This window comes from Elgaria multicarinata, chromosome 13 (assembly GCF_023053635.1).
Source record: "Elgaria multicarinata webbii isolate HBS135686 ecotype San Diego chromosome 13, rElgMul1.1.pri, whole genome shotgun sequence".
Lineage (NCBI taxonomy): Eukaryota > Metazoa > Chordata > Lepidosauria > Squamata > Anguidae > Elgaria > Elgaria multicarinata.
The window spans coordinates 21527353-21545210 of record NC_086183.1 but is presented as its reverse complement, the minus strand read 5'-3'; the positions used below and the strand labels follow the sequence as shown (position 1 = coordinate 21545210).

The window sequence follows — 17858 nt, the reverse complement described above, 5'->3', positions numbered from 1 at the left end:
CTGGTCCATGAAGTCACGAAGGGTCGGAAACGACTGATCGAATAAACAACAACAAAAACTGTTTCATTCCTTCCTTCTGCATGCTAGGTTATGCATCAGCCCTGCTATTCCATATGGAGAAACAGAGGCTAAGAGCGATCACCCACCCACACACCACGTGTTTAGGTGATTTCCCTAAGATATATTTACATCTAAACACATAAAGCGTGATTACAACGAACATGAGTTTGCAAATACGTATCATACAGGGGGAGGAAAAATCAAAGAGCCAGGACTGATTGTTGTTCCCCGGCTAATTTATGCTTGGCGGGCACTGTGTGAACAGCCCTAAGACAGCAGCTTGTTAAAAGACCGTTCAGCAAATGTAAGGTTAGGTTCTGACAATACACTCAAATTCTAAGGTCCTCCTCTGGGTGCCTACTCCGAGGGAAGCTCAGAGGACAGCAACAAGGGAGAGGGCCTTCTCTGTGGTGGCCCCTGGAACGATCTCCCCAATGAGGCCCGCCTGGCACCAACATTGTTAACCTTTCAGCGCCGGGTCAAGACTTTTCTTTGCTCCCAGGGATTTAACAGCATATTTTGTTACCTGTCTTTGGCCTGGCTGAGAGTTTAAAACTTGTTTTAAATGTTAGCTGTTTTTATATTTTTATGGTTTTAAGTTTTGCATATTGATTTTTAATGTCCAGTCTTTTAATTTTTGTAAACCAGCCAGAGAGCTTCAGCTATAAGGCAGTATATAAATGCAATAAAATTTAAAAAAAAATAAAAAATAAACGGAGCTTTTTCTAGTATCATGAGAGGAGAAAAATGTCTCCCTATCCACTTTCTCCACACCATGTGTAATTTGGTACGCCTCTGTCACATCTCCCCTTATTTCAATTTCCAACTGCAGTGTTTTAAAGCTGTGCATTAATGTTGTGCTTTTAATATTGTATTTTAATGTTGTGAACCACTGAGAGATTCTACTATATTCAGCAGTATATCAATGTTAGAAATAAATAAATAAATAAACAAACATGACCAAGTCAAAGTTGAAGGAACGGTTGTAAATGCTTTAAGGACTCGCAAAGTTGGCAAAAGAATTTGAAGTAGCCTGGGACAGAAGGAGTTACACACAGACACACACACATCTCCAGACATCCCGGCCAAATGCCATCCGACATGCATATGCTCCACCGCCTATGCCGGTTTGCCCAGTGAAGATTCCCCCATGACAATATTACAGGATAATCTTTGCCACAGTGAGGGGCATAAGGTTGCAGCCTTCTTGGACACGTGGGTACTCACTGATAGCCTACAGGGAAGAGGCGTCCCTCGCACTCAGACAAATCCGTCAGCATCCCCAAGCTGTCGATCTTCATAGAGCCTGAAAGTGGAAACAGAGTGAGCAGAGAGGGACCTGCTAGCCAGAAAGGGCCCAGTGATGAGGCAAAAGAGGACGCAGCAGCATCAGAGGGTGAATTATGGGTGTCATTAAGGATGATCGTGGGGCTGGAAACAAAGCCCTATGAGGAAAGACTGAAAGAACTGGGCATGTTGAGCCTGGAGAAGAGAAGGCTGAGGGGAGACATGATAGCACTCTTCAAGAGGGCCAGGATCTCTTCTTGATCACCCCAGAGTGCAGGGCACGGAATAATGGGCTCAAGTAACAGGAACCCAGATTCCGGCTGGAAATCAGGAAAATCTTCCTGACTGATAGAGCAGTACGACAATGGAACCAATGACCTAGGGAGGCCGTGGGCTCTCCCACATGTGAGGCCTTCAAGAGGCAGCTGGACAGCCATCTGTCAGGGATGCTTTAAGGTGGATTCCTACAATGAGAAGGGGGTTGGACTCGATGGCCTTACAGGCCCTTTCCGACTCTACTATTCTATGACTCTGTGGTAGGGCAGGAGAGAATCAGACATGTCACATCATTCTACTGGGGAGTTTTACCATGGAAGCCTCTGTTTCATTGGGGCTTGTTCATGAGGATGTCCCAGTGGATGGACCCATGGCAATTACTGTGAACGGGTGGCAGGGAAAGAATCGTTCGGATTTTCTGCCTGGGAAACTAAATCTCTTTGCTAGCCCTGCTGGTAGCTGTTACGGAACATTTATGCCCATTGACCATTGGCCCATCTAGCTTAGAATTTTCTACACCAGCCATCCCCAACTGGGTGGCCTCCCAGCACCCCCCATGCTGACTGGGGGATTTTGGGATCTGTCGTCCAACACGTCTAGAGGATCCAAGGTTGGAGGAGGCTGATCCACACCGGCTGGCAGTGCCTCTCCAGGGTCTGAGGCAGGAGACCTCCCCCCAGCGCTACCTGGAGACGCCAGGAACTGAACTGGGAACTTCTGACAGGCAAATCATGTGCTCTACCACGGAGCTATCGCCCTTCCTCCGAAACGAACACAGGAAGCTCTGATGTCAGCAGCTTCCACCGATATGCACCTTGGATGGCTCCTTTAGAGCTTGGATTGGTTCTGACTGAAACCCGGAGGGGATTCACCGCCCCACTGACATCAGAGCCACCAGCTTCCACTGCTTCTACTAAGTCAGCCCAATTGGTCTATCTAGCTTAATGCCGCCTGTACTAACTGGCAGAGACACTCTGGGGTTCCTTAGCCTTATCTGGAGATTCCGGGGATTAAAACCTGGGACCTTCTGCATCGAAAGGACATATGCTCTACAGGCGGCGGATTGGGAAGGATGGCGGATTTCACAGACACGCCCCCATTTGTTGGGCGAAGTGTCACCTGCCACGTTTCCTTGGCCGGCTGCATACCTGCGCACTGCCGCCACTGCTTGCTGCTGCCCCAGGCCCAACACTTCCTTCCTCAGGGCGAGGCACTATGGCCAAAGTGGCCGTGGAGACCGCGTGCATTGCCAGCACCTCGTGCTGCTTCCGCAGCAAGCGGCCGCTCTTCTCCCACCACCCTGACCCCCACCCCACCCCACCCCACCCCACCCCTTACCTATCATCATGCTGACTGTGTCCGGCTCCAGGCCCACCATGAATTTCCTCTTAAAGCTGATGCCCTCAAAGTCAACGTAGACGCGGCGCAAGACGTCGAACCCATCTTCAGCGACTATCTCCTAAAGGGCAGACAGCACGGCTAAGCGCACCGCTCAATCCTATTCCCAGTGACCCCAGGACCCTCTTTTTAAATAGCTTTGTGAAACCTGTTTGCATGAACAAAACTAGAGGGCAGAGGAGGGGGGGGCATAGGTCCAGAGTCCAAGGCGCCAGACCTAATAAACTGTCCCGGCCATGCTCCGCTCACCCTGGCGTCCCAAAGGCAGTCCCTTCCCTACTCCTTACCGTCCCATCTAGGAGGTCAACGTGCTTCTGGCAGAAGACTTTCTTGTCATCCTGGAAGGTGCAGTGACGGAGGCGGGCGCACATGAAGTGGTAGTTGCTGAGGCAGGCGGAAAGGCAGCAGCCGACGGTGGCACCCGTGCGTTGACAGTGTTCGCAGCGCTAAAAAGAGCAGACAGGCAGGTCAAGGGCACGACGACGAGGCCGCTCTGCGGCGGGGGGGATGAGTTACCGCAGGGTCATCATGTTGCAATAAGCAAAGAGGCAAAGTGGCAAATCACAGAGCCCCAACTTCCCCCGAAAAACAAATCCATGAGTCTGGGCAGTGATCTAATTGAGATGAACCTTTAAAAAGATATTAGGACCACATTTTATTATAATGCTGTTGTATTTGTATTTATTTTTATAAATCGTTGCGAACTGTCCAGAGAGCCTCGGCTATCGGGCAGTATAGAAGTGGAATAAACAGTAAAAACCAGGGTGGCGTATTGGTTAGAGCGTTGGACTGGGAGATCAGAGTTCTAGTCCCCATTCAGCATGAAACTCACTGGGTGACTTTGGGCCAGTCAGAGACTTTCAGCCCAACCTACCTCACAGGGTTGTTGTGGTGAGGATAAAATGGAAAGCATTATGTACGCCACCTTGGGCTCCTTAAGGAGGAAAAAAGGTGGGATATAAATATAATAAATATAATAAACAGATGGAATAAAGTAAAAACAACAGCAACAACCTTGTGTGGTATGTGATCAGCTGTGCGCACACACACACACAAGCACACAGAGAGATGTAACCCTAAAACAAGCCACGGGTTATCTGAGGGTTGTCTAACCCTCTAACAACCCTGGCTGCCTGGTTTGCATGACATGACAACCCACCGCAAGCCAGGCACCTATGGCTGTCATGCAAAAAAGGTGCCCATCATGATGAAACAGCCCCAGAGACTGGGGTGTCATGCAAACCAGGTCAGAGACTTCTCCTCCATCCCTCCCTTTCTTCTGCTCATCACCAAGCTCATGCTACAAACGGATGCAATCAGCCACTGACAGTGGACGACACGAGCTTTCGTGGTATCCAAGGGCTTCATCCTGCTCCCTTTTCCAATGTACATGGCAGAGATGAATGGAGAGGCCCTACTCACCATCTGCCGGCCCCGGGCCACAGCGGCGTGTACGTTCTTCAGAGAGCCGTCGTTTTCCTCAAAGACCTCGGCTGACCAAATGGCACAGTTGACGTGAGTCCACTCATTTTGGCCAATGTACAGCAGCCTCCCCGCATCCTGTGGGGTACGGTAAACAACTCGTGTTAAGAGGGAACAAGGGAAGGATCTACCCGGCAGGAGTCCTGCTTGGGATGCACATGGACTGGCCCTGCTCCATCCCCCTAATTTAATTTACCTTCTTCATGTGTAAAAACACGATGGTCAGACACTTGGTACTTTCCAGACTCCTCTCTATCCCTGAGGCCATTAGCCAGCCCCAAGGAGGGACCGGTGAATATCCAGTGGTCAGGACTCTTCCTACTTCCCAACAATGGCTACTAGTCGTGGAGGTTATAGGCTTCCTCCAAGATCAGAGGCAGCCTGTCGCTGAATGCCAGTTGTTGGGGGACAACTGCAGGAGAGGACCATTACCCTCACGTCCAGCGTGTTGGCTTCCCCAAAAAGCATCTGGTTGACCATTGTGGGGAACGGGACGCTGGATGGGCCTTTGGGTCTGGATCCAGCACAGCTCTCCTTAACAGAACAGGAGGGTCGACTCTTACCTTGGAGGGAGCATCGCCATACTGGAGGCACAGGGCGCACTGTCTCTTGTCCTCGGGGTCAGCCAATGGCTTCTGTGGCAAGGCATGCTCTGTGTCTTTCCCAGCTATGGGGAAAGAGAGAGTGGGGGCCGGCATTGAATCCCAGCCTCTGGAGAGCAAGAAACCCCTCCAATAACTGGTCAGGGAGCATCTTCCAGAAAGGAGCATGGGATCTCATTAGATTTATAGACCGCCTCATAGCCAAAGCTCTCTGGGCGGTTTACAAAGACTAAAAACAGTGAACATCTAAGGTCCTCCTCTGAGTGCCTACTCTGAGGGAAACTCGGAGGATGGCAACAAGGGAGAGGGCCTTTTCAGTGGTGGCCCCCAATTATGGAATGATCTCCCCAATGAGGCTTGCCTGGCGCCAACATTGTTATCTTTTCAGCGCCAGGTATGCTGAGTTTTTCACTGACCCCAGAATAGTTGTTTAAAATGGATATTGTTGTTTTTATGTTTCTGATGGTTTAAAATTTTAGGCATATTTGTTTTTAATGTTCACTGTTTTTAACCTTTGTAAACCGCCCAGAGAGCTTTGGCTATGGCAAAGCCCAGAGAGCTTTGGCTATGACATTTATACGCTTTGGCAGCATGTAAATGTAATAAATAAATAAATAAAAATAAATATAAATATAAAAACAAATATACAAAATTTAAAAGCATAAAAAGAAACTATCCATTTAAAACAACTATTCTGGGGTCTCAGCTATAGAGCACCCCTTTGCATGCAGAATCTCTTCATTGGCTGCCAATTAGTTTCTGGGCGAAGTATAAAGTGCTGGTTATCACCTACATGGCTTGGGTCTAGGCTACCTGCAGGATTGCCTTCTCCCGTACAATCCGCCCCACACACTCAGGTCCTCTGGGAAGAATCTACTTCAGTCAGTCAAAGTTAGGCTGACGGGTATTACCCAGAGGACCTACTTCTCTTCTGCTGCTCCCAGACTGTGGAATGGCCTGCCGGAGGAGACTCATCAACTTGACAGTCTAGTAGCATTCAAGAAAGCAATCAAGATTAATCTCTCCCAGCAGGCCTATCCAGGGGAATTTTAGGATGTTTTTAGGATGTTTTAACAATGTATATTATGTTCTAAATTCAGCTTTATGTATTTTATATTTACTGTTGTTCCCTGCCTCGATCAAAATGGAGAGGCGGGTAAGAAATAATAATAATAATAATAATAATAATAATAATAATAATAATAATAATAATGGTCCCAGGTTTTCTCCCTGCCATCACCAGGAAGGGTTGGATAAAGACTCCTGTACTGAACCCCAGAGCTACTGCTGGGTTGGATAAAGACTCCTGTACTGAACCCCAGAGCTACTGCTGGGTTGGATAAAGACTCCTGTACTGAACCCCAGAGCTACTGCTGGGTTGGATAAAGACTCCTGTACTGAATCCCAGAGCTACTGCTGGGGTGTACAGACAATACCAGTCTGGACTGGTATTGTCCATTGGTTGGAGCTGGTCTAAGGCAGCTTTACATGTTCAGAAATCCTGCAGCCATCAGGCTGTTGGACAAGTAAAGAACATTACATTATTAGAATGTAAGTCTATGCGGCAGGGTCTTGCTATTTTATTGTTTTACTCTGTACAGCACCATGTACATTGATGGCGCTATATAAATAAATAATAATAATAATAATAATAATAATAATAATAATAATAACCCGAGGGAATCTGCATGCACAGAGGCAGCTCCTGCATGCAGCCCCCCCACCCCCCACCCTCTTGAAGCTTCTTAAAAAGACAGAGCCTTACCCGTCTTTTCGGGGCCAGCGGAAGTCAGATGACTGTTGGCAGCCGGGCTGGCTTCCTCAGGCTGCCTCCACTGAGCGTAGATGTGGTCCGAGGAGGGAGGCAGGACAGCATTGGGGAGCATGCCACTGTCGGTGGAGAAAAGGAGAGGAAACCATCAGAGTCGGCGGAGAGAGCGTCGGTCTAAGGGACGGCTCGTTGCACGGTCAGAAAAAAATACAGGGTGCTGCACCAGAAACTCCCACCACCACCCCTTTTTATTGTGAGTTTAACAAAACAGAACAGAAAATAAATTGTGGAAAAGAAAAAAGAAAGAAAGTTACATACCTAAGAATGTCATCAAACAAACAAACCAAAGAAGGAGGGGAAAGGGAGAGTTACGCATAGGACTCAAGAAAAGCAGACCAAATATCCATGTATTTATTTATCCACTCGCAAGTGGCATCTATATAACACCCGTTCAAATGTTGATAGTGTTGTTAAGTTCTCAGTCCATTGTGCATTATCTGAGGTGAACATTTCTCCTTTTCGTCATATCTGTGCTTGGCCACCCCACCTCCCACCTCCCTCAAATTGGGTTTCGAGGCGGCTGTTTTTGTTGTCAGGGACTCTGCATTTCCAAGCAGGGATGCAAATATTCCCGCCTGAAACCCTGGAGAGCTGCTGCCGGTCAGTGTGAGCATTACTGGGCTAGATAAACCAAAGGCCTGACTCGTATGAGGCAGCTACTCATGTTCCCACTGTTTTGGTTTGGGGCACTCATCTGTTGGCCTCGGTTCCCCACATCTAGAAAACAGCAACAGCAACTCGCTGTTAAGAGTCACTTAGCAAATGTAAAAAGGGCTGCAAGAATAAACTGCGGCCATGTCTTGTGCCATTCTCTTGACGTGCCCAAGTCCTGCGCAATTCCCTCGGGGTAGCGGACATTTTCAAAGAAAAACAGCCCACGTTGTCATTTTTAAGCATTTCTCCCCAACCACAAAGCATGGGGTGGGGGTGGGGAGCTTTTCTTAACCCCTTTACCACTCTGTAGAAATTCTCAACGGTCAGAGCGGTAAAGCAGCAGTTTCTGCAGCTGAAACTCTCCCCACGGCCTGAGTTCAATCCCAGCGGAAGCTGGTTTCAGGCAGCCGGCTCGGGTTGACTCAGCCTTCCATCCTCCCGAGGTCGGTAAAATGAGTACCCAGTTAGCTGGGGGAAAGGTAATAACGGCCGGGGAAGGCAACGGCAAACCACCCCGCTATAAGGCCTGCCAAGAAAACATCAGCGAAAGCTGGCGTCCCTCCAAGAGTCAGTAATGACTCAGTGCTTGCACGAGAGGTTCCTTTCCTTTTCCTTTGAGAAGTTCTACTACAGTTCCTATTTATTGTGTGCTATTATGCCCAGCAGGCTTTTGGAACTCCTCTGGACCTGTGTTAATGTATTGGATTTATTTATTTTTAAGCTGTTACTTTGTTCTTAAATTTTTTAAAAAATATTTTTTTAATTTTACGGTAGGTTTAATTCGATTTTAACTTTTGTAAATCCATATTTATATGTTTTAATTGTACATGTTTTAATCTTCTAAACCACCTTGAGTCCCAGTACTGGGAAAAAGGCAGGATATAAAACATTATTTATTTATTGCATTTTCATACCGCCCAATATAATAATAATAATAATATAACCAGTTGCTGGGGAACATGGGTGGGGGGTGCTGTTGCTTGCAGGTTCCTGGTCAACAGCTGGTTGGCCACTGTGTGAACAGAGTGCTGGACTAGATGGACCCTCGGTCTGATCCAGCATCACGTCTCCTCTGATGTTCTTAGCAGCAACAACTCAGGCCTCAACCTCCTCCTTTGCCAAACTGCACTGATTTGGGCAGAGGCCACAAGCACCAGGGGCATCTGTGGACTGGACCACTCACTTGGGGAGGGTGTTGTTGCGGGTCCAGTGCTTTGAATCCTGAGCATCAAACCAGCTGAAGAACTTTCCCATCAGCTGGAAAGACAAGAAGGGGATATTCACAAGGTTACAATGCGGAGGAGGAGACAAAGCCTGTGTGCGCGAGCACACACGTTTGCAGTTCCCGAATCAGGCCAATCCAGGCCGGCACTCCCCCACCCCCACCCCAAACCAGACCCTACCTCGATGTAGAGTGCCTTGGCAGTAAGGCCAGTCTGCTCCTCCTCCGTCTGCCCCAACAGGACCCCCACCATGTCCTCATTGAAGCTGTGCTGCAGAGAGAGGAAGCAGCTCAGCCGAGGTCAGAGGCCAAGCTCCCGGGCGCCCTGCCCAGCCCAGCCTCCCCTGCTCCCAGCACTCACCACAGATGAGTAGTGACCTTGTTCAAAGAGCTTGTTGATGGTGCGCAGGTCACAGGGCCGCAGGTGGACCTTCACGCCATCATCCGGGCAACACTGGCGAGAGCAAAGGGGTGAGAACAGTGGGGCGCTGCCGTCTATTCCACACCTCACACCCGACTAATATCGCGTGAACAACTTATAAGAGTCCCTTGTTGTGATCGCTCAAGACGTTTCCCAGAAGCCCCTTTCATTGCAAGACTTTTGAGAGCAGGCAACCTTCAGACCAAGCAGTAACGGCATGTCACCCAGCAGCGTCCCCACCTGCCCTCCGTACAGGGAAGCAGATCCAATGAGAAACTTCCAAATGCTAAGAGTCGTTTCACAGGCTGCCTTGGGAGGGATGGGTGGACTGTCCTTTGCTAGAGGTGTTTAAAGCAGAGGCGAGACGGCCAGCTATCAGGGATGCTGCGCTTGCAACCTGTGCTGAAGATCCTGCAAGGCAGGCTTTGAGGTGGATTCCTGCATTGAGCAGGGGGTTGGACTCAATGGCCTTATAGGCCCCTTCCAACTCTACTAATCTATGATTCTATTCTGTCAGGGAGCAGGGGGATGGACTAGATGCCCTCCATGGTCCCTTCCAACACTATGACCTGGTGGGCACAATCAAAACAAGCCACTTTGGCGGTAATCTTTGCCGGCTGCCATTCCCTAATTACCCACCCAGGTATGGTTGATCATGTTGTCCGAACCTGGGCAGCACGGCTTATGTGAGGAGGAAACAACACTCAAATAACCCTCCGTGCTAGGGCTTAAAGCCTCCATAAACCACAGCAGCTTGTTTTGATCATGTGAACTGGCCCAAGGATTCAAAGACGAAGGAAGGAGCAGGACAAGACCTCTGAATGATTGTGAGCAGGGTTGTGTGCGGGGAGAGAACTCAGGGCAACGAACGCTTGGACAATAGAGCTTTACTCCACTCGGCTTCCTGTACTGTCAACACTGGGTGGGAGAAGACTGGGTAGAGGGACAGCAGGATTGCATTTAGCCCAAGCAGACCTATAGGCTCAGTTCACACAACACTTTTCTCAATGGTGGTTTCAAAACTCCACTGTGGAGTTGTTACACTACTGTTGAGGAAAGTGTTATCTGGAGGGGAAACTCCAAGCAATGGTGGAGGGTTGTTGTTGGTGTTTTTTTAAAAAACAACCACTCCACCCTGAATCTCCACACTGTGCAGAGGAGAGTTCTTGCACGACCATTGTGTTGCGTGTTGTGTGGAGGGCTCGGTGGAGTTTTCCACTGCATTGAGTTGACTTTTCCCAGTGGCCATAGAGTTCTCTGGCAAGAGCGGCAAAGGGAGAGAGTGCCGCTCTAGGAGAGAGCTGCTGGGATTTATTATTTTTTTGCAGCAATGGCTGATGGGATACCATTAGGAGTGGGGGAGGAGAGAGGGCAGAGGAACTGTCACTCAAACGCTACGTTGACTTTTACTCCACTCCACAGGAGGCCACACCCACACAACGGTGGAGTTGGAACATGTTGCGTCGGGAGTACCCCCTTACAAACTCCACTGTTGAGTGGAGTTTTCCCACTGAGTAGAGAAAAGTGTTGTGCAAACTGAGCCATGGTGAGCAAGCAAACTGTTCTCAACCAGCTGTAGCTGGGCCAAGATCATCTCCTTCGGTATGAGTACTAGATTTCTTGGCCAAATGAGAGAGAGAGAGAGAATGAATGAATGAACGAATGGAAGATAAGGGGATGACCCACTTCTCCCACACATGCCCCAGAGACTCTACCTGTGCACATTGCAGCAGTGGGATGGCGCACTTGGTGCTCAGCAGGCCCTGGAGCACCTGCCGGAGACCCTTGCGCAGCTCCGAGCTGAGGACCTCGCGCCACTTGGTCTTGTCGCTGCCACAGCAGGGCCGGCAAGCATATACGACACTTTCGGGTAAGTTGGACAAGATCTCGTAGCCCTCATCTAGAGGAGAGAGGGCGGAACACATCAGACACACCCGGCCCTAGCCCAAAGACTGTTGTGTTCTTCCCAGGTCACCATGTTGCACTTAGGAAAGATGGGCTTATACCACCAAGGGCAACGTCCAGCCAGGAGATCAAGAAGGGGGCAATATCACAGAGGGCAGGCAACTCTATACATAACTATAAATGGAGCTGCCTGCGCCTCTCCACACTTTGGTCTTTTCTTAATCCTGCCATAAATCTTCCACCTGTACCATTTTTCCCCATATAAGATACAGCCAACCAGTTTGATTGCGTGGGTGGGGTGAGGGTGGGATTTGCAGTGCAACAGCAGCTGCACCACATTGCTCTGGGCACAGAACCAACCTGAAAGTCCCTCACACTTGGCATGAACCCAGTGGTCACACTTGGCACACTGCATCATCTTGCTCTCATAGTCGTTGTCTTCATAGCAGTGCAAGCAGATCGGGCAGTAGTTACCTGGACGGAGAAGGGGAGAAAGAAAAAGCTAACAATGGAACCCTTTCTTCTGGAGGTCAGATTGTATTCAATGCTTGTTGTCAGAAGGAAAGAAAAAAGGACATTTATTCATTCCCCCATTAATGCCTGTCACGAGAAGGAAAGGAAAAAGGGCATGTATTCATTCCTCAATTATTTATTTGCTCCATTTATATCCGGGCGCAGAGCGGTAAAGCAGCAGTTTCTGCAGCTGAAACTCTCCCCACGGCCTGAGTTCGATCCCAGCGGAAGCTGGTTTCAGGCAGCCGGCTCGGGTCAACTCAGCCTTGCATCCTCCCGAGGTCGGTAAAATGAGTACCCAGCTAGCTGAGGGAAAGGTAATCACGGCCGGGGAAGGCTACGGCAAACCACCCCGCTATAAGGCCTGCCAAGAAAATGTCAGCGAAAGCTGGCGTCCCTCCAAGAGTCAGTAATGACTCAGTGTTTGCACGAGAGGTTCCTTTCCTTTCCTTCCTTATATCCGGCACCTTCAGCATCCAAATAGTATTCAGCGAACAAAAACACGAAATATCATATATAAAAACTAAAGAACAGTAAAAATCATCAAGTAAAGCAGCAACATTTGCCTTAAGTACTTCCAAGGTAAAAAAACACAACCCACACACCCAGATTTCTAAAATGTTCTTTAAAAGACCGGTAAAACAAAAACATCTTTTCTTTGAACCTAAATAACATCAGTGTAGGTGCCAGGTGAGCTTCCCTAGGGAGAGGCCACCACCAAAAAGTTTCTGTCGAGTCGCTCCCTGTAGCACCTCAGAAGACAGGGGCATCTGGAGGAGAAGCTCAACGCGGAACTCAGTGAACTGGCAGCCTGATACGGGAGACAGCAGTCTAACAAGCGTCTGGATCCCAAGATGCAGAGGGCTTTCCCATCCAGGACCATCCCAACTGAACCAGTTTGGACAATCATATTTCATCCAAACACATTCCCTTCACAGCTCAGCAAATCAGGAAGTCTTCAATTAACCATGTTTCCCTGTTTCGTCCGAATCAGGAAACTCTGGTTACCAGCTTCCAAACAAGCCAAGATGGCTGTGTTCGGATTATCACAGTTCAATAAGCTGAGATATGAAAGAGCCTTTTGGCTGAGTGCACAGCCCCTTTATGGCACAAGCAAACAAACCAGGAAGACTTCCATTAATTGTATTTTCCCATGTTGCCTGAACCGGGAACTCTGGTTACCAGCTTCGGAAGAAGCCAGGAAATGGATATTGGCCTCTTAAGTCAAGAGATGATCGTTTGAACGTGATGATTGTGTGCACATGTGAGCGTATAAGAAGTGGACTCGTTTCCTCAACGTTAGCTCCTCTTGACAATATGAGTATTCCCAAGCCTCTCCTGCAAGCCCGACATCCTACCTGGCAAGATCAAACTGAAACCCATGGCATTTTTTCGGATGATTCCGCTGCACTCACCTTTATCATATAGCACAGAGCAGGCAGAGCACAAGCTGTAGTCACTAGACCACTCGGTGTCCCAGTTCTTCCCTGGAGCTGTCCCGCAACTCTTGCAACGGATGCAGGCTGAACAGATCTGGTGAGGGATGAAGGAGACAGATGAGCAGCTGTTAACACAGGGACGGCCCGAGTCTGCAGGGAAGAGCCACCCTCGCTCGTCCGCTGCCATCTACAGACACTTACCCAGCCCTTCCTCTTACGGAAAGGTTTAGTGGGGTAGTTGGGCCCAAGGCAAGCCAGGTGATAACAGTTCCTGCAGCGTTCACACTCCAGCAGTTGCTGCAGTAGGAGGAGGAAGAGGGGGAAAAAGCAGGCCGTTACACACAGGCTTTGGGATGGGAATCCATCGTACCATGTGGTGCAGCTGCTGTTGCACCAGGTGCCACAACCCCCCCCCCCCCGGTGAAAAATCCAGAGATAATGGAGGGGGGGGGAGAAAAAGTCAACCACAAAGCAATTGAGCACAATGTGATCGTAATGCAGAGCAGAAAGTAGTTTTTGGCATCACGCGCAGAAGCTGCCCAGGGAAATCAGATCCTCAGGATTCTTGTAAACAAAAGCGCCAAGCCCCTAGTTCTCATGAAAAGGATGACTCCCCTTACCATTCTATCCAAACTTACCCCAGCCTGTTCTCCATCACACTGCAGATGTTATTTTCTCTAACTTACATGCGTACAACCTTAGGCCCATCATTCTCCTATTCCTTGCACTACCAGGACAAGACCAAATCTTGCTTGTTCCTCTTTTAACACCCCATGGACCTGCCTTTTCCTTGCTCCACATGCTCCTGAAAACTCTTGCTGAGATGCCTCCGTACACCTCTCACTCAGTCACAATAATCTATTTTGTATTGTGCTTCTGGCAGTGAAGCTTCTGATACCGGCTGAACAGGAGAGGCAGTTCAGAATGCTCTGACGCTCAGGAAAGTAAGCAGGCATAATCTCACACAGAGGCAGGCGGTGGACAGGGAAGAGGTCTCAGGAGGTAGGAAAGCAACGGGCCAGGGAGACAAGAGACAAGGAAGCCGACTGGGGATGATGGAGGCTCAATGAAAAAGGCAGACAAGACTGGGAATGAAAGGAGAAGGGTCTATATACTATACACAGAAGCAGGCTAGGGGGCTGGTCAAGAGACAAGTTGGCTAAAGGAAGTGGGATAATGATAATAATGATAACAACAACAATGTTTTTAACCTGTTGGTAGTTTTATTATGGTTTTAATTTTTGTGAACCGCCCAGAGAGCTTCAGCTATTGGGCGGTATAAAAATGTAATAAATAAATAAATAAAATAATTATTATCCGCCTCTCCCTCTCGATCGAGGCAGGGAACAACATTAGTTATAAATACAATAACACACATAAAACTGATTAAAACATATAAAACTATAATATTAAAATAACAAATATCTTAAAATTCATCTGCCGGAAGAGATCAGTCTTTATAGCTGCTTTAAATTTGGAAAGACTGTTAAGTTGGCGAATCTCAACCGGCAGGTCATTCCAGTCCGGGAACAGCAGAAGAGAAGGTCCTCTGGATAACAGCCTCACTTTGGCTGACTGTAGTAAATTCTTCCCAGAGGACCTAAGTGTGCGGAGTGGATTGTACGGGGGAAAGCGATCCCGGAGGTAAAATGTGGCTCACAGATGCAGACCAATGAACACAATTGGTGATGGAGATACGGAATTAAGAAAGGAAGAGCCATGGGGAAAGGAGGCCTGGGGGGAAAACTACGCACATGACAGAGAGGCAGGAGGGCTATGCGCTATCGGTGGGAAGGAAGCCCGAGGAGCATAGGATAGCTAGGTCTCAAGCGAGCTCAGCTAGCTGTTGTTTCTTCTGTTGCTAGGACGGTGCCTGCCAGACAGATCCTCTGGGAGCCTGCGTGTGAACCAATGGGGCACTGTTCATGAACGTTTCACATCTGGGCTTAGGGAGGAGCGCGGCCTTGTCAGGTTTTTCAGGCCGCAACAGTGTCGTGAACTGGCAAGGATAGGCTGAGCGTCACACATTGATCTCACATTGTGGGCTCTCCCACACTAGATGCCTTCAAGAGGCAGCTGGACAAGCATCTGTCGGGGATGCTTTAGGGTGGATTCCTGCATTGAGCAGGGGGTTGGACTCGATGGCCTTGTAGGCTCCTTCCAACTCTGCTATTCTATGATTCTATGATCTGAACTAAGCTGGCGCTGTCAAACTCACCCCCCTTGTCTGCCACTGCTCCCCCTCCCTCCACCCCACCCCCAAAGCACATCTTGCTTTTTTAAGTTTGTACGTCTGAGGACACGGCCCCACGACAGGGATTTTTTTTTTTATTGGTGTGAGCTGCTTTGGAAGGCTTGTGTCTGGTAAGTGCGATACACAAAATAGAAACAAATCTCTCTTTGGCGGCAAGCTTCTAGCCTTTATGAACAAGGACGCTTAAATCCTTAAATGAGCTCCCCGCACTCCAAAACTCTCAATTGCATCATCTTATCCCAGCCTCATTGCCCTTGCATTTAAAGCTTCCTAGTCCTCATGACACCCTTCCCCCACCCAGTTGGAAAACAACAGGCTACCGGGCCTCTTAGCAGGCTAGTAACTTTCATGGGCTTATTTACAAGGCTGCACTAAGTGTGGCAGTAAATAACTAGGGCGGTAAAACGCAGAACCCTTTGTCCCCCTTTTAATTCTGCATCGAGAAAATCAATTCTGCAACATGCAAAGAGAACGGAAACGAAAAACATTTGCACTTATTTGCTCATGTCTCACCTTCTACTGCTAGGCATGAGAACAGGCCAAGAGCAATGGGTCAGGCCCCTGCCCCACAAGAAATCCTACTCACCCAAGATAATTTGGGTTTTTTTTGGGGGGGGGGGATTGTTTTGTTATGTTTTTTACTAAGAACTCAGAAATGCCAAGAAATACTGAATGCTGCACCCTTCACCTACATTTCTGTACTTGGGCGGTGCAGTCAAGGAACATACGTGGTTCTAGTAGCAGCAGTGGTATAGCCCCAGCACACTCCCTGAATAGGAAACACCCCCTCCCCCAGGTCAAGCACACCCCACTTGCCTTGGATGCCTTGTTTTTGCGGCCACAGACATGGCAGAATTTGCAGCGGCGACAGCACCAGCTTTCCTCCTGTTCGGGCAGCGGCTGCTCGTCCTCCTCCAGGCAGAAGACATGGAAGGGGTCACAACACACCTGGCAGAACACAAGCTGCAAAGCACACAGCCGGCAGTCACGTTAGACACACATGCTAAACGGAAGCTGGAAATCCTGCACTTCGAAGCCTTTTTCTTAAACCCCTATGCCCCACCTCTAGGTGTTAGCAGAAGTCTCTCCATTTTTAACAGGAAACTGTAAAGTAGCCATCAAATTGCAGGCAAAATGTCATAATGTCATGTATGCGAAAATATCTCCTTGTGTGCATCCTTGCATCTGTCTTATCTAATATAAACAAGAGCTCCGGCTCCAGTATTCCTGTGTCAAAGTTAACTTCTGTAACTTACTGTAAGGCCAAAGGTATTGTTTATAGAACAGAGAGAATTGTTTAGCATAATTAGCTATGCCCCAGTGTTATGTTCTGATCGGTTAATGCTGCAACAGGGCCCTGCCCCTTGCAAGCTCAAATACTGTACTGTATTCCCTACGTCTTTTGTCTGATTGCTCCCTTTGAAGAGACCAGGCCTTGATTACTAATCGATAAAGTGCTTTTGAACCCTCTGTCGCTGGAATGGTGGAGTCGTGCTTAAGGGCTGTTTGGATTTCGTCCTTGGGTGAAAAGAACATTGATCTAACATAGGGATGTGTGAGGAATGTGCTCTGGCAATGCATGAATTTACCCAATTCGCACCCCTCGGACCCAAGCGCAATTTACAGCTGGGAATCTAAATATGTCCAAGCTCGTGATACGCTCCGCAAAACAAAACAAAAAACCAAGAAGTGTTTAATGGCACGGGCACATCTGGGGGGCGGGAAGCGCAAAGAAAAATCCGTACATTTCCAAAAGGTGCGCAAACACGCTTGTCAATGGGTGCCTGTGATGTTACACATGTGTACATACTGAGTCTAGGTTTATCGCTGTGCAGTCCGGTTATAGATCTATGGTTTGGTAAGTATCTCTAGAATGAGAATGGTGGATTTGCATGTGCGAGCCGATTGGCTGAGAGAGGAAGAAGGGCGTGTGTGTGAAGGGTGTGTGATACATAAACTGGGTGCTTCGCCTGTGGGAGGCAGACAGGGACGAGATGAGATGAGATAGGGAAATGGTAAGGTAGAGATAGGGGGAAGGAGAGAGTGAGTTAAGGATACAGTGAAGGTCTGTGGTGGGTTGCGAGAGGATTGTTTGAGTGTGCGATATAGAGTCTTTGGTGGGAGAGATCATATATTGATAGAGCTCTTTGTTTATTACTCAACAACTTATTGTAATTAATAAAGCTTTCTTTGTACAGAAAGTCCTACACCTCCTGCTTGTGGCTGCTTAAAGGTGCGGTAATAAAGGGAGAATATAAGGTTAAAGTGTAAAGTCTGTGTGTCCTCACAGAGAGGCCTGAGTAAGGGTTGGAGCTGAGCCTTAAAGGTCCTGGTGGCAGTGAAAGTGTGTGTGTGTGTGTGTGTGTGTGTGTGTGTGTGTGTGTAGGTTGTTCCTGCTGGGGGAGAGAAAAGCTTTAGACAAGGGGAATTCTCACTAAGATAGGGGTAAGAATGCCACACATGTCCAAAGCTGTGTACGTTACAAGAAATGCACACATCTATTTATTTAAAAAA

General features: G+C 48.4%; 1 protein-coding gene across 2 annotated transcripts in view; it reads right to left on the bottom strand.

Moving 5' to 3' along the window:
- Positions 1 to 17858, bottom strand: part of KMT2B (lysine methyltransferase 2B) — a 74908-nt gene that overhangs the window by 16446 nt on the left and 40604 nt on the right. For both annotated transcript variants that reach the window (XM_063140680.1, XM_063140681.1), the window contains exons 12-25: positions 16161 to 16307; positions 13292 to 13387; positions 13067 to 13184; positions 11499 to 11612; positions 10949 to 11133; positions 9174 to 9266; positions 8994 to 9083; positions 8774 to 8847; positions 6871 to 6995; positions 5067 to 5170; positions 4444 to 4581; positions 3309 to 3467; positions 2962 to 3082; positions 1288 to 1366 (exon numbers count right to left, since the gene is read on the bottom strand). In XM_063140680.1, coding sequence (XP_062996750.1) covers positions 1288 to 1366; positions 2962 to 3082; positions 3309 to 3467; positions 4444 to 4581; positions 5067 to 5170; positions 6871 to 6995; positions 8774 to 8847; positions 8994 to 9083; positions 9174 to 9266; positions 10949 to 11133; positions 11499 to 11612; positions 13067 to 13184; positions 13292 to 13387; positions 16161 to 16307 — 1643 coding nt within the window. The remainder of the gene's footprint in view (positions 1 to 1287; positions 1367 to 2961; positions 3083 to 3308; positions 3468 to 4443; positions 4582 to 5066; positions 5171 to 6870; positions 6996 to 8773; positions 8848 to 8993; positions 9084 to 9173; positions 9267 to 10948; positions 11134 to 11498; positions 11613 to 13066; positions 13185 to 13291; positions 13388 to 16160; positions 16308 to 17858) is intronic.